Source organism: Alosa sapidissima, chromosome 6 (assembly GCF_018492685.1).
Source record: "Alosa sapidissima isolate fAloSap1 chromosome 6, fAloSap1.pri, whole genome shotgun sequence".
Taxonomy (NCBI): domain Eukaryota; kingdom Metazoa; phylum Chordata; class Actinopteri; order Clupeiformes; family Clupeidae; genus Alosa; species Alosa sapidissima.
Window position 1 is genome coordinate 37,358,700 of NC_055962.1, and position 23,188 is coordinate 37,381,887.

At 43.9% G+C, this 23,188-nt stretch overlaps 1 protein-coding gene and 1 long non-coding RNA gene across 2 annotated transcripts in view; one reads left to right on the plus strand and one right to left on the minus strand.

The window, feature by feature from the left end:
• The window catches only part of LOC121711490 (inverted formin-2-like), a 53,350-nt gene extending 30,543 nt beyond the window's left edge, over window positions 1-22,807 (plus strand). Inside the window, exons 3-9 of the mRNA XM_042095135.1 lie at window positions 18,458-18,751; window positions 18,852-18,998; window positions 20,489-20,575; window positions 20,933-20,970; window positions 21,397-21,468; window positions 21,762-21,830; window positions 21,934-22,807. Of these exons, the coding sequence (XP_041951069.1) occupies window positions 18,458-18,751; window positions 18,852-18,998; window positions 20,489-20,575; window positions 20,933-20,970; window positions 21,397-21,468; window positions 21,762-21,830; window positions 21,934-21,984 (758 nt within the window). The 3' untranslated portion in view covers window positions 21,985-22,807. The remainder of the gene's footprint in view (window positions 1-18,457; window positions 18,752-18,851; window positions 18,999-20,488; window positions 20,576-20,932; window positions 20,971-21,396; window positions 21,469-21,761; window positions 21,831-21,933) is intronic.
• Window positions 11,875-18,219, minus strand: LOC121711497. Its single transcript, XR_006032351.1, has 2 exons — window positions 17,916-18,219; window positions 11,875-12,198 (listed from the first exon to the last, which is right to left on the minus strand). It is a non-coding gene; the product is annotated as an uncharacterized LOC121711497 (long non-coding RNA).
• Window positions 22,808-23,188: the final 381 nt, after the last annotated feature.

A 23,188-nucleotide genomic window follows, 5' to 3' on the forward strand; every position in this document is an offset into this window, starting at 1 on the left:
GAATCTTCATGTTGTGTTATCCAATATTAGTTGTACAGATGTATAGTCTATCTTATACACACTCATTGAACCAACAAAGTAAATGCAAAAATAGAGACATTTTTGTAATCATTCCATATTTAGGGTAGTCATTCCATATCAGAACCCCTGAAGTATAATCCAAATACAAGCATGAAACCTCAAAGTGTTACCTTTCATTTGAGACCAGGATTATGCTTCTACACAAAGGGGTTCATGTGCAGTAAGCATTTGATTGTCAGTATGCATTTTGGATAACAAAAAGTCCTATGGGGAGTATCCATAGGCATTTTACAAAACGCATGGGCATACCTTGGCAAATAATAGTCTAAAGCACTCATATTTTCATTCTATATTGATCTACTTTTGCACACAACTTCACAAGACCTGGTGCTAGGGCTCAGTTGTGTTTCTAAGGGATATCAAGAGACCTAGAGGGCTGAAATGTGGTCAGTTCAGAGATGCTTGTAATCCGGCAGAAAGAAAAAACTATATTCTAGCCTCTGTAACTCTTTGTGAGTACATCACACATTTATTGTGACTGTTTCCTACGAAAACTAGAGGTTCTCAGCTTTCTATAGAGGTCCAACATTTGATGGTAGGCCCCAGAAGAGGTGGGAACAATGCCCTTGTAAATAGGCACAGTGCAATTTCAGGCAAAAACTTGAAATTCTTTTTGAGAGTTAAGCTGTTAAGGGTAACATTAAGTTCCCTCATTTTGCTAATTCCAGTTAAACGGCCAGAACTGTCTCGAGTGTAATCATTGTAAACTGCTTTCAATGGCCGGACTGTGTAGCTCGGTTTAGCAAGCTAACCCTTTTGCCTTAACATCACATACTCGTAAGTTGCATCTGAATTTATTCTCACATGAATGCACATTCCCTACAATGGCCGTGGGAATAGTTATAACAAGTAATGTGTACCAGTTGGTTATGTTACACTGACGATATAAAGTTAGCCAGGTAGCAACCTAATGATGCTACCATTGAATATAGCTTCCAGAGAAATTTGTCGTCAACATTGGGCAATCGAGGGTGAATTAAGTTGTTAGCATACACTGGGCAGTTAAGTAAACACAATTCCTTTAAATTATTGTGTTCAGAAACAAGCAGAACTCCACCTGAATGTAAAACGAATGTATAAAGTCTAACTGTTAGCTAGTTCGCCCATTGACTTCCATTGTGTGATATTAGCATGCTTTCCCCCTCATGGGGGGGCGGTAACCTTTCCAAACGTCTTAACCGACTGGATGTATGGGAGAAATCCAGTATTGTCAGTTGCAGAACAGTAAAGTTAATGCATATGATGTTTCAGTAAGCTGGGATATATGATGCCCTCTGTGATGAGATGCGCCCACACCCCCTGCTCTCACATGTTCCGTTGTTGTAGAGATGAGGGGAAGAACACAGATTCTTTGGATCTTTCTCTTTTCTCTTCTCTTCTATTCTGCCTCGTCTTCAACTGGCTAGACTCTGCCCTGCCTGCTCACCTCTCCTGGAGGAGGCCTTGCTCTCTCTCTCTCTCTCTCTCTGGCCTCTCTCTCTCCCTCCCGCTCCCTTTCTCTCCCTCCCTCTCTCAAATTCAAATTCAAAACGCTTTATTGGCATGACAATTCGTGAAGAAAGTGTTGCCAAAGCATACAGTGTCTAGAACTCATCAAGACTAAAGTTTTAAAGTAATGGTCCCCAAACTACGGCCCGCCCCAAAACATGTACGTGGTATATAGCATCTGGCCCGCACGGGAGTACGACATCGTCAAACTATGACCTCCGTAATTTCCCCCATTCATTCTCTATGGCGAGTCTTAACAGTACACATGTAATACTCTTTTTGTCCACTGGTGGTTGTTTTGGCGCTGTTTCGCGTTTGCCATCGAAAACAGAATAAAATGTAGGCCTACCTGCAAACAATGTAAGAGGCCTATGCTGACTGCATCAGTGCTAAAAGTGTTCTAAAAGTATATCAATTAATTGTTAATAACTAACTAACTTCTATTCAAGTCATATTTCTGGGACTTTCTGGGATAATTATTTCTATTTTTTATTCACTCGTTCAAATGCATAAGTATAGTATAAGTACAGTATATATACTCTTTTGATCCCTTGAGGGAAATTTGGTCTCTGCATTTATCCCAATCCGTGAATTAGTGAAACACACTCAGCACACAGTGAGGTGAAGCACACACTAATCCCGGCGCAGTGAGCTGCCTGCAACAACAGCGGCGCTCGGGGAGCAGTGAGGGGTTAGGTGCCTTCCTCAAGGGCACTTCAGCCGCTTTCTACTGGTCGGGGTTTGAACCGGCAACCCTCCGGTCCGAAGCGCTAACCAGTAGGCCATAGAGTTCACAAAGTTCTCATCAGGTGATTTCAAATGTTTTGCCAGCACTTCATAAAACTCTCATAGTTTGAGAACTTCAAATTATTTGTAGGATATTGCTTGTTCACAACTTGAGCTGTGTAGGCAAAGACACAGAGTTCAGAGTTCATACATTTTGAATAAAATACTTTTGGGACTCCCTGCTAATACTTTTGGGAATGCTAAAGTCTTTTTATTAGTATTATTTCATTTGAGCTACATTTTACACTGATATGGCATGATGGCAACATAAACACAGCTAACAATGGTCTTAAATTGCAGTAGCCTATGATTAAATGTAATGGAATATTCAACTAAGGTAGACTGCTGTTGTTCACAGCACTAAGATATTTATGGTTACTGATATACTCCGAGTCTCTGGTCCTCTCTTAGAGCCAGTAGTGAGCTGGCCCTCGGAAGAAAAAGTTTGGGGACCACTGTTTTAAAGTGTACTCCACTCATCAAGACTCTCTATCTCTCTGGCCTCTCTCTCTTTGGCCTCTCTCTCTCTCCCTCTCCATCTCTCTCTCTCCCTCTCTCTTTTCCTCTCTCTCTCCCTCTCTCTCTTTTCCTTTCTCTCTCCATCTCTCTCTTTCCCTTTCTCTCTCCATCTCTCTCTTTCCCTCTCTCTCTCCATCTCTCTCTCTCTTTCTATCTCTCCTATATTGGGGTTTGTTATATTCTTTATGTTTGATGTATTGTTTTACCTGATGTATTTAACATCTAACTAGTTTTATAATTTGTTAAGTTTATGCTTAATTTTGTTATTTGGTTAAGCTTACTTTGTTCTTTTGTTACTTTTTTACAGTACATGCCTATCTGAGTTTTACCTTACATTCAATGTTAAGTGATATTGGTCACATCTACCTTTATGGTTTACTGGTTAATAAATTGTTAATTCATCCACCATTTATATATTTCTTCTCGTGTGCCATGCCACTATTCTGCTATAGTGGATAAACCACTTGGTAATTATTTCAGGTCCAGTTCTTAATTTTATGGAGGCAGATTAATCGTAGTTTCTGCTAATATTAGCCACTGCTTCATCGTTCTGTCCTGCTCAAGACACGTTAAATGCAACATTTTACAATTTCTCGGGAAGTTTTCAGAATTCAGTCTGGGAATTCCATTTAGCTACAACGGCAATATTTTGTGCCATGATTATGAGCTAATGGCTCGTTGGTTTTTAGCCATCACATTAATCAACACAGAGAGACTTTCCTTATCGTTGGTCAGTGTGGACACTTTTATCATGATGGTCATCGTTCTAGTTACCGTTCCTGGTGTGAACGCCCCTATAGTCTGATCATATGTTTTTACTGCCGCGCTTCTAAGGTGGAGCTGACCTGTGGCGCATTCAGTAAAATAAAGTTATGTTTTTAATGGCATATTTTGACCTCCATCCCTCCTTACAAATTGTGTTTTGGAGTTTTAAAGTGTACTCCACTAGTACATACTTACACAGAGGAGTTTTAAAGTGTACTCCACTAGACTAGTACATACTTACACAGAGGAGTATAGGGAGAGTTTTAAAGTGTACTCCACTAGTACATACTTACACAGAGGAGTTTTAAAGTGTACTCCACTAGTACACACTTACACAGAGGAGTTTTAAAGTGTACTCCACTAGTACATACTTACACAGAGGAGTTTTAAAGTGTACTCCACTAGACTAGTACATACTTACACAGAGGAGTATAGGGAGAGTTTTAAAGTGTACTCCACTAGACTAGTACACACTTACACAGAGGAGTTTTAAAGTGTACTCCACTAGACTAGTACATACTTACACAGAGGAGTATAGGGAGAGTTTTAAAGTGTACTCCACTAGTACATACTTACACAGAGGAGTTTTAAAGTGTACTCCACTAGTACACACTTACACAGAGGAGTTTTAAAGTGTACTCCACTAGTACATACTTACACAGAGGAGTTTTAAAGTGTACTCCACTAGACTAGTACATACTTACACAGAGGAGTATAGGGAGAGTTTTAAAGTGTACTCCACTAGACTAGTACACACTTACACAGAGGAGTTTTAAAGTGTACTCCACTAGACTAGTACACACTTACACAGAGGAGTTTTAAAGTGTACTCCACTAGACTAGTACATACTTACACAGAGGAGTATAGGGAGAGTTTTAAAGTGTACTCCACTAGTACACACTTACACAGAGGAGTTTTAAAGTGTACTCCACTAGTACACACTTACACAGAGGAGTTTTAAAGTGTACTCCACTAGTACATACTTACACAGAGGAGTTATAAAGTGTACTCCACTAGTACACACTTACACAGAGGAGTTATAAAGTGTACTCCACTAGTACATACTTACACAGAGGAGTTTTAAAGTGTACTCCACTAGTACATACTTACACAGAGGGGGCACAGTGAGGAGAGGTCTGTCTGTATTAGCACACTTCACTAAAGCACACTTAGGCCTCCATAGAGGAGTACAGGAAGAGAAGGCTCATCTGATTTACAAGTAGCCTTAAAACACACTTACACAGAGTAGAACAGGCATGATGTCTATGTGCCAGCATGACACACACACACACACGCACACACACATTCCCACATGTAGAGCAAGAAGACATGCCAGGGAAGAGTATTTCACAGCTATTTCCATCGTGTACGTACAGTCACCATCCAAGTGAAGTTTGTTTATTCTTTAGTAAAAGTTATTTGTTCATAGTTAAAGCCAGCGTTACAGGTGGAGGCAGGTCTGTTCTCCAGAGGGCCAGAGAGCTAGCTGTGCTGACTGGTTGAGGGGAAGGTGGGGGTGGGTGGAGAGACAGGATGCTACATCTCTAAATAGCACTTGCGTCTTTAACACAAACATCAGGTCACACACGTCCATATCTTTACCCATCAGGCACCTCTGCTGTCTTGTTTAGTTCTTGTTAGATATGAAGGTGTTGCTTCTTATAAAATATGACTGGACCACTTTTAACTCCATACTAATCCACCATTATCACACACTCACACACACACACACACACACACACCACATACACACCACTGTCAGGCCTAAAGCAGAAAGAGACGGCAGGGAAGTTTGTTTTTTATTTTTGTAAAGTAATATCTATAGAATATAGAATCATTGAAGAACACCACATGGGCAGTTCCAGCGTTATGGATGTGACAGTTGGACTCATATTGGTAAACAAAATGCCTTAGAGTGGGGGCAAAATTAGTATCAGTGAATTAATTTGCATAACTTTTAATGTAACCTCTGTCCTCTGAATACTGAGAAATCCTCAAATTTCATATAATCGATTTCATCCTAAGAATACAAGGCATTTTATCAGCGTTATGGATGTGACGTGAAATGGACACACTTTTGTGAGAGATTACAGGTTTTAAAAAGTTTTAAAGGAAACTGCCGAAACTATGATATATGTACCATGGAGACTTGAATGAACACAAAAAGTGTGTTTTTGAAACTATGCGTCATTTTCGTAATGCATTATGTAGGAAAAACTGGCGTTATGGATGTGACGGTTTCACGTTATGGATGTGATGTGTCTGAACCAGTCCTCGACAAACTACATAGAAGTAGTACACACTACTTACTTTTACTAGTACACACTTACACAGAGGAGTTTTAAAGTGTACTCCACTAGACTAGTACACACTTACACAGAGGAGTTTTAAAGTGTACTCCACTAGACTAGTACATACTTACACAGAGGAGTTTTAAAGTGTACTCCACTAGACTAGTACATACTTACACAGAGGAGTTATAAAGTGTACTCCACTAGTACATACTTACACAGAGGGGGCACAGTGAGGAGAGGTCTGTCTGTATTAGCACACTTCACTAAAGCACACTTAGGCCTCCATAGAGGAGTACAGGAAGAGAAGGCTCATCTGATTTACAAGTAGCCTTAAAACACACTTACACAGAGTAGAACAGGCACGATGTCTATGTGCCAGCATGACACGCACACACACATTCCCACATGTAGAGCAAGAAGACATGCCAGGGAAGAGTATTTCACAGCTATTTCCATCGTGTACGTACAGTCACCATCCAAGTGAAGTTTGTTTATTCTTTAGTAAAAGTTATTTGTTCATAGTTAAAGCCAGCGTTACAGGTGGAGGCAGGTCTGTTCTCCAGAGGGCCAGAGAGCTAGCTGTGCTGACTGGTTGAGGGGAAGGTGGGGGTGGGTGGAGAGACAGGATGCTACATCTCTAAATAGCACTTGCGTCTTTAACACAAACATCTGGTCACACACGTCCATATCTTTACCCATCAGGCACCTCTGCTGTCTTGTTTAGTTCTTGTTAGATATGAAGGTGTTGCTTCTTATAAAATATGACTGGACCACTTTTAACTCCATACTAATCCACCATTATCACACACTCACACACACACACACACACACACACACACACCACTGTCAGGCCTAAAGCAGAAAGAGACGGCAGGGAAGTTTGTTTTTTATTTTTGTAAAGTAATATCTATAGAATATAGAATCATTGAAGAACACCACATGGGCAGTTCCAGCGTTATGGATGTGACAGTTGGACTCATATTGGTAAACAAAATGCCTTAGAGTGGGGGCAAAATTAGTATCAGTGAATTAATTTGCATAACTTTTAATGTAACCTCTGTCCTCTGAATACTGAGAAATCCTCAAATTTCATATAATCAATTTCATCCTAAGAATACAAGGCATTTTATCAGCGTTATGGATGTGACGTGAAATGGACACACTTTTGTGAGAGATTACAGGTTTTAAAAGGTTTTTAAGGAAACTGCCGAAACTATGATATATGTACCATGGAGACTTGAATGAACACAAAAAGTGTGTTTTTGAAACTATGCGTCATTTTCGTAATGCATTATGTAGGAAAAACTGGCGTTATGGATGTGACGGTTTCACGTTATGGATGTGACGTGTCTGAACCAGTCCTCGACAAAACACATAATTAAGTAGTGAATTTTGATTTTGAAACAATTGAAATAGTAATCATGAAAAACTAGCGATGAAATTATTGCTTCCTCAGTGCCCACTAAGATCCACAGGAAGAATCAGGACAACAAGTCATTTAAAATATAAAAAATACATTTATTTTTTTCTTTTACCGTCATCAATTTTGGTCAGTGATTCCCAGGTTACTGAAACACCAGGGAACATGAAACTTGGTGGCCACTCCCCTAAATAACTAGCCCTACCTGAACCGTTGCACCCAAGATGACAAAATATGTATGGTATGTTAGTCTCAAGAGCCCACATGAACCTAACCCATACCCACTTATTTGTGATTTGCACACATAAAGTACATGCACGCGCACATGCGCACACACACACACACACACACATGCACGCACGCACGCACAGTCGCACACATACAGACAGGCAAGCACACACACACATAAACACATACAGACAAGCAAGCATACACACACACATGCACAAACACCCACCCACATGAATGCAGACACATAAAAACACACACAGGCACTCATACGCATGTGGGCATGCAAACACATACGCACACACACACACATAAACACACAAACACAGGCACGCATACGCACATGCACACACACAGACACACACACACAGACACACACACTCTTATAAACAAAAGCAAACTCACATATGCACACACTCATTTACATGCACATGAGTTGCAGGAGTAGGAGATGGAGACAAATTGAAAGCGTGATTTATTTTTGCGAAGAGAATATGCAGGACTGAGAGGCGGTCATATTTTGTACCGCTATGCGGTACATCTAGTTTATTGCTGCCCTTACTCATGTTACTCTGTGGGTATTAGCTATAGAGGACCTGACACTTCAAATGTTGTCATATCGTGTCACATTTAAAATTAAACTGTGTTAAGCAGACGTGAACGGCAACATTTTAATATTATGTTTGTTTTGCTAATGGTTAGGCAAGGCCTCCCTGTGGTTTTGATCAACCTAATAATCTTTGAAATGTCAATTGTAAACACTAAGTTGAAATACGTTGAAACTGACATGCCACCAGAACAGACGTTTTATCGGCTTTGAGGTATAATAAAGTCCCCAGTCTTGTAAATTCACATTATGTAACATCCATAACGTTACATCCATAACGCACCATTAAAGGTTTTAAAGTAAGAAAGGGGCACAATTTGGTCATCACACTTTACATTGATATAAATCAGCTTTGCACAGACACTATGGACATTGTCGCATGTATGTACACTGTATGTGTAGCATAAACTTTTCCTATAAAACATTATGGATGTGACATGGCCATGGAACTTGCTGACTTAAAAACAAAAGCCTTAAAAATGTAAGGAGTTGTGCTCTTAAAGGCAAGATTAGCATAGACATTGCTCTACCATTCCCTTGTCAATCTGGAATTTGTCAAATGACAACATGAACATTGGGTCCATTTATCCACTTTTGAAATATGTATAATATTACCATGTAAAAAAAGTTGTTTCTGTATGGTTGCACACCATATTTATGATGTAAAAAGAGTGTCATTCTCCATCAAATTCAATCAGATCAGTTACAAACAATAAAATATAGACCTAAATGAAGATTTTAACAACAGTTCTATTTGCGTATGCACAACTTTTTTTCCATGGTAAGGATGACCTTTGCATGGAATTGCCCACATATAGATACTTGTTCCCACATAAACACGTATAGTGGAGGGCAGGTTTCTTCAGAGGGCCAGTAGGCCAGACTGTGCAGTGCCTTGACTTGAGCTGTGTGTTGATTTCCCTGTTGTGTTGTGTCCACATTCCCATGGGAGGTCACACAAACAAACCGAGTTCTAAAGGGGTACTAATAGCCCCTGACCTCTCTTGATGTGAGGTTCTAAAGGGGTACTAATAGCCCCTGAACTCTTTTGATGTGAGGTTCTAAAGGAGCACTAAAGTAGCCCCCGACCTCTCTTGATGTGAAGTTCTAAAGGGTACTAAAGTAGCCCCTGACCTCTCTTGATGTGCTCTTGAGAAGTCCCATCTCCAAATAGCACTGGACTCTACACCACAGACCACGCTGTGTCAGTTAACACATCTCCACACGTCTCTATTCCTGCACACACACACACACACACCACATACACACACACCACATACACACACACAAACTCTCTCTCATTCTCTCTCGCTGTCTCTCTCACACACACACACACACACACACACAAAAGAAGCACAGATGCCACATTTTGCACTTTGCAAAAACTTTGCAACTTTCATTGTCTTTGTACTTGTACTCTGCAGAATTATAATAAAGTTGAATATAATCTAAAAAAAAAATCATCACTAAATTAAAATCACCAATGGAAACATTCGCCACAGACTCTCACCTTTTCTTAACTTTTCTTAATATTCATGACAAGTTCAATTTAAAGAGATGGTGGTCCTACGGCGGACTACAAGTGGCACGCCACCGGCGGCACACCTCCAGCGGTCCGCTATCTGCCAATCTGATTTGGCTATCTGGGTGGTTGGGCTACAGTGGGCAGTAGGCAGCACTATGTCATCTAAAGAGGAAGTGATGTGTGTGTGACAGACAGATCCATTCTCATCACACCCTGTGTGAGGCTCAGAGCAGAGACACAGCAGCTCAGAGAGCAGAGGAAATGGCAAAGCTGCACAACCCAACAGTGGGACTACTGCTGACTGTGCTGCTGCTACTGCAAGGTGAGGCCAGGACACACACACATTAGAGGATGGAGCATGGAAACATGGGACTCCTACCTCAGAAAGACTCTTCAAGCAGGGCTCATGGCCTTTTGGAGGAGATTAGGGCAGACTAAAGTACAATCACAAAACCTTTGGAACATGTTAACACAATGTGTGAATATTTAAGTACAATTTCATGTTTTATCTTTTTCTCTGAAATGTTTATAATTCCCAGGTTCCAGAGGAGACTCTATCACTGTGTTCTCCAGTGCTGGAGGTGCTGCCACTCTGCCCTGTGAGAATGTGATCTCAACTTACCCAGACTGCTCATCAACTATGTGGCTCTACAACAGGAGAGGAGAGACTGCTACACTAGTCAACCTTGGGAAGATCAATCCAGAGAACACACCCAGAGCTGAGAGACTGCGTCTGCTCTCTAACTGTTCTCTCCACATCACTGATGTCACCACTGAGGATGCTGGACAATACTGCTGTCGGCAGTACCCAAATGGAGTATATGGATCTCAATATGGACCTGATGCTCCAGTTCATCTCTCTGTTCTTACCAGTAAGTGTGATAAATCAGACACTCTCACTGGACAAGTCTGCTTTAGCCTCATATTTCATATCCAGCTGCATGTATGGGTCATTACTTGATGGATAAATCCTTACTGCATAAGACACACTCTGCATACTATAGCAAACTGTGACGGCGTGATCCATTATGTAATGAATGTGCTGTTAATATTAGTGTGTGTTGTATTCTGGTGTGATTATGCTGTTAATATTAGTGTGTGTTGTATTCTGGTGTGATCCATTATGTAATGAATGTGCTGTTAATATTAGTGTGTGTTGTATTCTGGTGTGATTATGCTGTTAATATTAGTGTGTGTTGTATTCTGGTGTGGTCCCAGTGGTAGCAGTAGTCCCAGGTGCACATGGGCTCAGTGTTCCTGTTTGATGATGTTGGTCTTTATTCCGCTTAGCCATGAGTTCATGTGTTGGGTTTGTGTTTGCTTGTGAGTTGCACTGGACATGCTGTAGGGCTAGTTTCTGGGGCTGCCCTGTCTGATAGGTGGCCAGTGGTTAGCGGTGTCTGTTTAGTTAGGTCTGGTGTGAGTTGATTTGGCATTAAAGCGGTGTCTGATTAGTTAGGTTTTCTGTTGTTGTTGTTTAAAGTGTATCTCAGGAGTAAAAACAACCTAGGGCAGTTAACAACTTCAAACTTTTTGAGCAAGAGCGTTTATTTGCATTATCACAGAATGATGCACAGTGATGCTATGGGACATGGGTGCCATGTTGCTATTTTGTACCACTAACAATGCTCAAAATATAATTACACTTCTGTGGTAGTGTGGCGAGGGATTCTACAGACACACACACACACACATTCATTCACTTCCTTACCCCTCACAAACATGCATACACACACACACTCACTTACTCACTCACTCACTCTTTCTCTCTCTCATACACATACACACACACCTTCATCCCTCACACATACACACACACACACACACACACACAACACACTCTCTCAGTCTCAAACACGCACATGCACACACACACACACACACACACACACCACACACACACACACATACTGTATGTGTGTGCGCACACACATACACCACACACACACACACACACACACACACACACATCCTTTACACATACACACACATACTGTACTGTACGTGTGTGCGAACACACAGACACACATGCGCACACACACAGACACACATGCGCACACACACACACACACACACACACACACAGACACATGCACACTGTGATATCATGAGAGGCTACACGGCTCTCGGCGGGACAGTTCAGCAGTGCAAGGACCCAATGTTAGAGTACAACGAAGGTTTTTAATAAAGTTCTTGGGAATTAACAAAAAGGTATGCCAAGTTCAAAAAGGTAACTAAGGATAAGGTTGATCTTTCAACCGTCAAAACTTAAACAATGTCTCTTCAAACGTGAAATCATAGTCCCGATTCCCTCAGGTAAATCTCTTCTTGAAAACAAGTCTTCAGCCTTACTTTAGTCAGCACCGCAGCCCGTGGCCAATCTGGCGGTAAGTATTCCCGTCTTCAGGTAAGTATTCCAGTCTTCAGGTAAGTATTCCAGTCTTCCAGTACTTCACGTGGAAAGTGCCACTTCGACGGTCTGTAGCTCCTCTGTATACAGACACTGTAACCTCTTACATCACCAAGTGCATTGATGATGTGACCCACACAAAAGACATCATCACTCGGGCTAACTGAAAGCCATGGCTCAGGCTGCTGAGGGCCAGAGACAAAGCCTACAGAGCTGGGGATGAAGCTGGCATGAGAACAGCGAGAGCCAACCTGTCCCGTGGCATCAAGGAAGCAAAAAAGGAATACACTCACAAGATAACTACCCACTTCAAAGACAGCAGGAACGCACAAAGCCTATGGCAGGGCGTTCAGGCCATCACGGACTACAAGCCCGCGCCACAGAGCTGTGAGAGCAACATCCCTCTGCTCAACAATCTGAACCGCTTCTTTGCTCGCTTTGAAGCACAAAACAGCACTTGCCCACAGAAGACCCCTCCCCCTCCACACGAGCAGCCCCTGTGCCTCTCTGCTGACAGCGTGAAGAGGACACTTGCTGCTATCAACACCCGTAAGGCAGCAGGCCCAGACAACATCCCAGGTCGTGCGCTGAAGGACTGCGCTGAGGAGCTTAAGGATGTCTTCACAGACATCTTTAACACTTCCCTGAAGCAAGCCATCGTCCCATCATGTTTCAAAGCTGCCACCATCATACCTGTGCCGAAGAAAACTGCTCCATCCTGCTTCAATGACTACCGCCCCGTGGCACTGACACCCATCATCATGAAGTGCTTTGAGCGGCTTGTCATGTCACACATCAAATCCATTCTCCCCCCCACCCTGGACCCCTTCCAGTTTGCATACCGAGCCAAACGGTCCACAGAGGATGCAATCTGCTCTGCCCTCCACCCAGCCGTCACCCACCTGGAAAAAAGAGACTCATATGTGAGATTGCTGTTTATAGACTTCAGTTCTGCATTCAACACCATAATACCACAACAACTCATCTGCAAACTTGAAACTGGAACTCAGTACCTACCTCTGCAACTGGCTACTGGACTTCCTCTGTCAGAAGCCTCAAGTAGTACGTGTTGGCAACAATATCTCAAGCAGCATCACACTGAGCACGGGGGCCCCTCAAGGCTGCGTGCTCAGTCCGCTGCTCTTCACCCTGCTGACGCATGACTGCACTGCAACCTACAGCAACAACCACATAGTGAAATTTGCTGACGACACAACTCTGGTGGGTCTCATCACCAATGGCGACGAGACTCAATACAGGTTGGAGGTTGACCTTCTGACCACGTGGTGCAGGGACAACAACCTCCTGCTGAACGTCAGCAAGACCAAGGAGATTGTTGTTGACTTCCGGAGAGGTGTGGTGGAGAGAGTGAGCAGCACCAAATTCCTGGGGGTGCACATCAGTGAAGACCTCTCCTGGACCACCAACACTGCATCACTGGCGAAGAAAGCTCAGCGCCGCCTGTACTTCCTGCGGAAACTCAGGCGAGCAAGTGCTCCACCAGCCATCATGACCACATTCTACTGAGGCACCATTGAGAGCATCCTCTCCAGCTGTATCGCTGTGTGGGGCGGAAGCTGCACTGAATACAACAGGAAAGCCCTGCAGCGCATAGTGAACACAGCTGGAAGGATTATTGGTGCTTCACTCCCCTCCCTGAAGGACATTTACACCTCCCACCTCACCCGCAAGGCGACCACAATTGTGAGTGATGCAAGTCACCCCGCTCACAATTTGTTTGATCAACTGCCCTCTGGGAAGAGGTACAGAAGCCTGCGCTCCCGCACCACCAGACTCACCAACAGCTTCATACACCAGGCTGTTAGGATGCTGAACTCTCTCCCCCCTCTCCTCCCTCCACCCTCAGCTACATAACATCCTGGACTTTGGACCCACAATGGCTGTCTTGCACTACTCCACTTGCACTACTCCACTTGCACTACTCCACTTGTACACTTGCACACTTTGCAACTTGTTGTCCTGAAAACACTTCTGAACACACTTCTGCTGCTCTTACATAACTTGCACCACTATGCCACTTGCATACTTAGGTCAAACAGAACTACCTCAGCCATTTATTGGCCTGATTTTTGCACTATTATATTGACTGTCTACTGTATGCACAATTGCACAATTTCAACTCAAATTTTGCTGCTCTTATTTTCTTCATTGTATGTGCCTTCTTATTTTTACTTTTTATATTGTTTACTTGAATGTTATGTTTGTCTGTGGACCTAATTACATTACATTACATTACATTACATTACATTTGGCTGACGCTTTTTTTAACCAAAGCGACTAACAACATGGTAAACGGTAAGTTTTAGAACAATTCTCACAATTTTAGGACAGTTTAAAAAACATTAGAGTACAGTAAGAATAAGTGCATCGGTGAGTGCTGTTTTTAACAGTTACTTGTCAGTTTAAAACGGCTGGTGAGTGCTAGGATCAGTAAGACTTGTTGTAAGTGTTGCTATGAGAGTAGATGTTCTCTAAAGAGCTGGGTCTTCAGGAGTTTTTTGAAAGTGGAGAAGGATGTCCCTGCCCTTGTAGGAACTGGCAGTGTGGAACGAGGAACAACAGATGAGAAAAGTTTGGATTGGCTTGAGCGTACCGGTGGTAGAGCTAGACGTCGTTCGTCAGAGGAGCGCAGCGGTCTGGAGGTAGTGTAAGTCTGTATGAGGGCATTCAAGTAGGTGGGAGCAGAACCGGAGACTACTTTGTAGGCAAGCGTTAGAGACTTGAATTTGATGCGGGCCGCCATAGGTAGCCAGTGTAGCTGGATGAGCAGCGGGGTAACATGTGCCCTTTTGGGTTGGTTGTAGACCAGGCGCGCCGCCGCGTTCTGGATCATCTGAAGTGGTTTCACTGCGCAGGCTGGGAGACCTGTCAGGAGGGCATTGCAGTAGTCGAGTCGTGAGATGACTATTGCCTGAACCAGAAGTTGGGTAGCATCTTGAGTCAAGTAAGTCCTGATTTTCCGTATGTTGTAGAGTGCGAAACGGCATGACCGGGCGACTGAGGCAACATGATCTGAGAAGTTTAGTTGGTTGTCGAGAACAACTCCTAGATTTCTTGCAGTCCTGGTCGGTGAAACAGACAGGGAGTCAAATTTGATGTTGATGTCGTGGTGTATGGTAGGTTTAGCTGGGATGACCAGCAGTTCAGTCTTTGAGAGGTTCAGCTGGAGGTGGTGTGCCTTCATCCATGTAGCTATGTCTGAAAGGCAATCCGAGATCCGTGCTGAAACCAAGGGGTCATCAGGTGGAAAGGACAGATAGAGCTGTGTGTCGTCTGCATAGCAGTGGTATGAGAAGCCGTGCGAACGGATAATCTGTCCCAAGGAGGTGGTGTAGATAGCAAAGAGGAGGGGGCCCAGCACTGAGCCCTGGGGGACCCCTGTGGTGAGATGGTGAGGTGCAGATAGCTGACCAAGCCATGATATGTTAAACGAGCGTCCTGTGAGGAAGGATTCAAACCAGGAGAGAGCAGAACCGGAGATTCCCATGTCAGCGAGTACAGAGAGAAGGATACGGTGATTAACCGTGTCAAAGGCAGCCGATAAGTCAAGCAGAATGAGTACTGATGACCGAGCGGTCGCCCTGGCTTCTTTTAAGGCTTCTGTTACAGACAGCAGAGCCGTTTCGGTAGAGTGGCCGCTTTTGAACCCAGACTGATTTGGATCCAGAAGGTTGTTCTGTGAAAGGAAGTCAGAGACCTGTTTGGAGACTGCTCGTTCAATGCCTTTGGATAGGAAAGGCGGTAGTGAGACAGGGCGGTAGTTCTCGACTTGAGCAGGGTTGAGAGAAGCTTTCTTAAGTAACGGTGTTACCCGGGCCATTTTGAACGCTGTTGGAAATGTGCCGGAGGTTAGCGAGGCATTGATCACATGTGTGATAGCTGGAGCGATGGTCGGGCTGATGGACTGAAGTAGGCTCGTAGGTATAGGGTCCAGCGAGCATGTGGTAGGACGGCTGCATGTCAGGAGTCTGGACACTTCACTCTCGGAGAGAGGCGTGAATGCTGAAAAAGATGTTCCAGCAGTCCCTAGAGGTTGTAGGAGTGCGGTATCTGAGTCAGATGCGTTGAGTGGGCATGTAGAGAATTGACTGCTGATTGCCGCCACTTTGTTTGTAAAAAATGAGGCGAGGGTATCTGCAGTAAGGCTGGATGGAGGAGGAGGCAGCTGAGGGTTGAGTAGCGATTTGAAGGTTGAGAAAAGTTTTCGAGTGTCTGTAGCGCTGTTGATTTTGTCATTGTAGAAAGCAGTCTTAGCAGCAGTGATGCTGGCTGAGAAGGAGGTCAGGAGTGTCTGGTAGTTTTTGAGGTCGTCAGCTAGTTTGGATTTGTGCCATTTCCTCTCCGCGGCTCTGAGTTTGGTGCGCTGCGATCGGAGGGTATCATTTAGCCATGGATGAGAATGTTTGGATCGAGCTGGCCTTGTGGTAAGAGGGCACAGCTCGTCTAGACACGAGGTCAGTGTGGAGCAGAGCGAGTCAGTGGCCTCATTAACCTCCAGAGAGGAGAAGGTGTTGAGTGGAGGTAGACCGGAGGCAACCACAGAGGAGAAGTGCGTTGGAGACAGGTTCCGGATGTTGCGGCGGAACGTGACCATCGGCTGAGGAGCCGGAGGCTGTTCTGTCAGGCTGACGTTGAACTGGATGAAGAAGTGGTCAGAAAGATGGAGAGGCGTCACCATGAGGGTGTCTGTGCTGCAGTTCCGAGTGAAGATCAAGTCAAGCTCTTTGCCAGCTTTGTGAGTCTGTGGGCTTTGAACCAGTTCGAGGTCAAAGGAGTGGACCAGGGCCAAAAAGTCCGCTGAGCCTGGGGCATCTAAGTGGATGTTCATATCACCGAGAACAAGAAGCGGACAGTCATGCTCAGGGATGGAGGATAGCAGAGTGTCAAGTTTGTCAATAAAGTCGCCTAGTTGGCCTGGAGGGCGGTAGATGACCAGCACGTAGAGTTTTGCTGGGGCGATCACTGTGATGGCATGGAATTCGAATGAGACATATTTGTTTGAAGGCAGTAGCGGGGTGAATTTCCATTTGTTGGAGATCAGCAGGCACGTCCCGCCTCCTCGTCCAGATAGGCGAGGGGTGTGGGATAGTGTAAGGTTAGTGGAGAGTGCAGCCGGGGTGGCAGTGTTCTCTGGTTTGATCCAAGTCTCAGTGAGAGCAAGGAGTTCCAATGAAAGGTGGTTGGCATAGCCAGCTATGAAGTCCGTTTTGTTGACTGCGGATTGACAGTTCCACAAGCCCATGGAGAAGGAGGTTTCTGTCGGTGAGGACCGTTTAAGTTCCTGGAGGTGAAGGCGATTTCTGCCCCTTTTGGCATGATGGCGGTTTCTGCAATGGCCGGTGATAACAGATATGGTGGAACGGCACATTTAGCCTTTGTCGGCGCCTGTGCTCGGTGAACTTGCACAGGTAAACTTGCTTGTCTTGACCGCGTCCGTCTTACACGAGGCCGGCTGAAACGAGGGCTGCCGCTTATGCTGACGCTTCAGCCGCCGCCACTATTGTTATGCTGCTAGGAATTGCATGCAGCTGTCCTCGTGTCTCACTAATGATGAATCAGCGTAGACCGCCCTCTGACGTTCGCACAGCTTAGATTGTTCAAAAGGGTGTTATTTACTGTAATTGGTAAAATATGTCTTGTCTCCACCGTGGGATAGTAGGAAACGTAATTTCGATCTCTTTGTATGTCTTGACATGTGAAGAAATTGACAATAAAGCAGATTTTGACTTTGACTTTGACTTTGACTCTGACTCTGACTCTGACTCTGAGACTGACTCTGAGAGCACAACGTGGAGCTTGTCTCCCAAACCCCACTCTGACACCAACTGTGTCTCTGGGCCTTAAAAAGCCCTTCAGCTCATCAGGCCCTGATCGGTCTCAGGTGTCTTGGGATATTGTGTGTTTGAGGGGTGGAGTTTCCAACTCCACCAGCAGATGGAGCCAAAGCTGTCCGTGACTGCAGCCATCTCAGGGGAATGTAGCGCCCCTCCAGAACGCAGCCTCTCGTGACATCACAACACACACCATACACATCACACACACACACACACACACACACACACACACACACACACACACACAGGAGCCACTTGTCTGACTCCGCCTCCATGTCGTACATAGTGTTTGATTGGTCCTTACTGACTGGGCGTGGTCTGACCGCTCAGGCTAGAATCCCCATTGGCTGTCTGGACCTGGTACGGCATTCAGGTCTGAGGTGTCACAACACAGCAGCAACAGGTGTGTCTGTAGCAGTAACAGGTGTGTCTGTAGCAGTAACAGGTGTGTCTGTTTTTTCTTTTCACCTGTTCTCTAGTTTACTCAAGAGGGACTGAGAGTAAGGCTGGCAGTGATGTGGAGCTCAACTGCTACCTGATCACCAATGCCGGAGACTGTTGGAGTTCAGTTCAGAGTTTACCTGGTCTTGAAAATGTCCATCTGAGCTGGATGAATGAGAGAGGGGCTGAGCTGCAGAACACCAACAGCCTCCAGATCAGTGGAGATCGCCGCTGTTCCATCAGACTGACCACTCCAAACCCCACTCACACTCAGATCACATGGAGATGCCAGCTGACTGCAGGAGGGCACGTTCACACAGTCAGAGTGCCAGGTCAGTGATTGTGCTTCTCTCATGTGAGACACATGTTGTGTTCTAGCATCACATTCACTAGAACTTTCAACTCCACATCCACCTTCACTCTCCTTTGCAGTGAACCCAACTAGAACTCCAGTGGTGACGAGAGGACCTGCACCACCACCACCATCAACTCCACCACAACCAGCACCAACTGCAACATCTCAGGCAACTCCATCACAACCTCTGTCAACTCCATCTCCAGGTTCTCCATCTGTCCTGGGTAAGTTTGGAATGGGACCCATCTGATCAAAGATCCTTGATTACTAGCAAGATAGAGCAACGTAATTCGTTACTATGGGAGCAAAACGGGACAGTTCCGGTCTGCATAAGTGGGAGTGTCACCTTACGTCACTAAATAAACTTTCTCTCTTAATAAGGAATAAGAACAGATGAACATAATTGTGTTCACAGTATTATTGTCTATAATCATGTATGATACCAATGAATCATTCTTTAGGACATGATATGAATAATTTAATTAGTCATGTGAACCGAGCTAGCTAGCTAGCTAACGCTAGCTTAAAATGCTATACAAGTGGATGGGAGTAGCTATGGCAATACAGCTATGCGCTAACAAGTGACTAGTAGTTGAAGGACTTCGCTTAAACTTAATATACTGTTGCAAATTCACTTGAGTATAAACTATCCACTTTAACTAATGTCAGTAATGTTATTCAGCTAGTTGTCATTTCAAAGAAATTACACTTCTCCGTTTAAAATGTTACCTTAGCTAAGAGGCTAGCTAGCATGCTAACAACCGGACAGTAACTGGCAGCAGCATGGTCTGATATTAAGTTATTTTATTACAAATCCGAACGCTAAAAAATTACACTTTTAGGCTTGAATTGATCCCAAACACTTACAGATTATGACAAAATTTTCCAAAAAACTCTCAACAAATCCAGAAAGACATAATGACCAATTTATTGGTAAAATTCCACAAGTCTCCATTGACATTAGTGCAGCGAGGGTTTACTCTGGTCTGCATAAAGGGGGATTTCCCCCCCTCCCCCTTGCAATAATCGAACGCGGAAATTGTCGAACGTTTGCGCCTCTCGCTCCGCTTTAACCCTCTCTGATCTGATCATATTTACAGCAGAATGGGTATTTAGTTATATAAAAATAAATATATCTTTGCATTGGCAGTACGTGGTGTGTGAGTCCTTATTTGACTGAACACGCATTGTATGTTAACCACACAGCATTCTAATTGTCCAGACACAACAACAACAGACCCAGTAGCACCTGCAGCATCTGTATCTGAACCTGGAGCAGCATCTCTCCCATGCACCTCCTCTTCTCTCCCATGCACCTCCTCCTCATTTCTCCCATGCACCTCCTCCTCATCTCTCCCATGCACCTCCTCCTCCACCTCCTCCTCATCTCTCCCATGCACCTCCTCCTCATCTCTCCAATGCACCTCCTCCTCATCTCTCCAATGCACCTCCTCCTCATCACACTCCTCTCAGTCTGACACACTGCTGGGTATTAATTCACCCCCACCCCCCTTCATCCTTTAATAAGTTATATTTAATAATTTAGTATCATATAATTTAACTCCTTTTTATTCCCACTCCTCTCAGTCACTCACTGCTCACTGCTACTCCCTCCTAAGTATTTATTGATATATAATTTTTAATTTATCTTTTTATAATTTGTATTTTATAATTTAGTACTATATAACTCTGCTGCTGTCTCCCCATCTCTCAGTCTTACTCGTTGCTCTCAGCACTACTTGTCTGCTGGCTGTAGTGGCTGTTTGTGTAGCAGCACTTCTGCTGAAGAGGGCAAGAGCATGTGAGTGTCTAAGATCCATCTCATACATTATGTGCTGACCGCTGTATAACACTGAGAAACACATGGACACCTGATCATGTATTTATGTCTAAGATCCATCTCCTACATTATGTGCTGACCGCTTATATTACAGTTTATAACACTGAGAAACACATGGACACCTGATCATGTATTTATGTCTTAGATCCATCTCATGCATTATGTGCTGACCAAACACATGGACACCTGATCATGTATTTATGTCTAAGATCCATCTGTGATATTACAGTTTATAACACTGAGAAACCTGACCATGTACAGTAGTTGATTCTATTCTGTTTACCTGGGTGTCCTGTTCTCATTTACCTCAATGTGCAGGTGGAACCAGAGATGGACGACTGACCTCAACAGGCACAGTGAGTCAAACACACATCACCTGTCTCCTCCGTCACACAGAGCCCAACACACACACACACGCACATCACCGTCACACAGAGCCCAACTCAGACACACACACACACATCACCTGTCTCCTCCATCACAGAGCCCAACCCAGACACACACTGACAGTATCACTTGTGACAGTGACAGTATCTTTCCTCTTGCTATTATAAATATCAGAGAAGTGTTCTGGAACCTCATAGTACACTAACCAAACTAACCGCTGTGCTTTGTTCAGTGTTGCTTATTACCTTGTAGAGCTCATTAGGAAAGACCCCCATGAGAGAGCATTTCTCTAGATCTGTAAGACTGTATATATTGTGTATCATATTGTGTGTGAGTGATTCATGGCTGTTTAAATGAGACCAGACACACACTCTCACACACTCTGTTCTATTCAGACTAAGGGTGCAGCGGATGTCCTCTACTCCACTGTGAACAAATCAGCTGCTCCTGCTAACTCTGGTGATGATGTGAGTATGTGATGAAGTTAACCACAAACACACACACACAAACACACACACCTGTGCTAACTCTGGTGATGATGTGAGTATGTGATGCTACATGTTACACAGACCATCTCATGCTGATGGTCTGTGTAACATGTAGGATGTTTGCCACTGGAACCGTACTAATGCTCCCATAGATGAGGCTAATTTTCATCATTACTGCACTCTGAGACTCAAACACATTTCCTTCATACTCCGTATTACAGATGAAAGCATGTTAAACATGCCTAGTCATTTCAAGCGCTGTGTGTCTACAGAAGAAGTCAGGAGACGTAACATACGCTGAGGTTGCCCACCGCTCTCAAGCTCACGCCCTCCCTCCTAACGTGAGTGTGCAGTGTGGACTGAGTGAGTTACCTGTGCTCACAGGTGAGATATTTCACATGTCATAACCGTGTAGTAACTGCCCCACTTTGATTTCTGGTGCAGGCTGCTGACAGTGTGACCTACGCCACCGTCAACATCCCCCATAAGGCCTAAAGCAGGAAGAGACGCCAGGGAAGAGTATCGCACTGTTATTCCCATTGTGTGTGTGAGGTCACCATTCAAGTGAAGTTTGTTTATTTTTTAGTAAAAGTTATTTGTTCATAGTTAAAGCCAGCGTTACAGGTGGAGGCAGGTCTGGCACACACACACACACACACACCCACGTCAGGGAGAAAAGGTTGTGTTTGTTATCATGTGATGCATACTGTCATAACGCCATGGTAGTCTCGCACAAACACACACACAATGCACGCACACACGCACACACACACACACACACACACAACCACACACACACACACATGCACGCACATCCTGTTTGATTCACGTCAGGGAGAAATGATCGTGTTTCTTATCATGATGCATGTTGTCATTACGCCATGGTAGTCTCATCACTGAACATCACAATAATAATGTGCCTTTTACAGTTATACACACCTCTCACAAACACACACACACACACACAAACACACACACAGAAGCACAGAGACTAAAATACACACTCTCTCTCTCACACACACACACACACACTAACAGAGACTAAAATAACTTCTGCAATGTGTAATAAATATATGTTTTTGTTTGTACTTCACTATTTTAATAAATGTGTAATATTCCACATAATCTATATGACACAAGCTACCTTTACCGCTGTGCTGTTTAGCAGATATAAATCAAATAGAGTATGAGCAGAGGCATATGTGGGTGCATCTTGATGATAACATTAGTAATTTGTAATATGGTTATTGTTATGGTTATAGTTATGGGATTTTGCAGACGTGATTGTTAATGACACACCGACGCTGCAATAATATCTTGCCTGCTTTGCTTTTTTTGTATGTGTTTTTTCTTCAATAAACATACTAACCCAAACCCCTGTTGCAGTTTTATCTTGAGCATGCAAACCCCCCCACCCCCCACCCCCCCGTCACACATTGCAGTTCTTCTCAGATGTTTTGAGTCACATTACAGTTCTTCTCAGAGTCATGGCAACGCTATGTCAGACTTCGGTACTCTATTCTCTTGTGCATTAGATAGGTAGATAGATACTTTATTGATCCCCAGGGGAAATTCAAGCATTAGAATTCTCTCGTTCATTAGAATTCTCTAGTTCCCTATTTCAACCTAGTCACTTGCACACATGATGCATATAACGCATAAGTAATATGTAGGCATTAGCTTTTGAGTTGAATTGCTT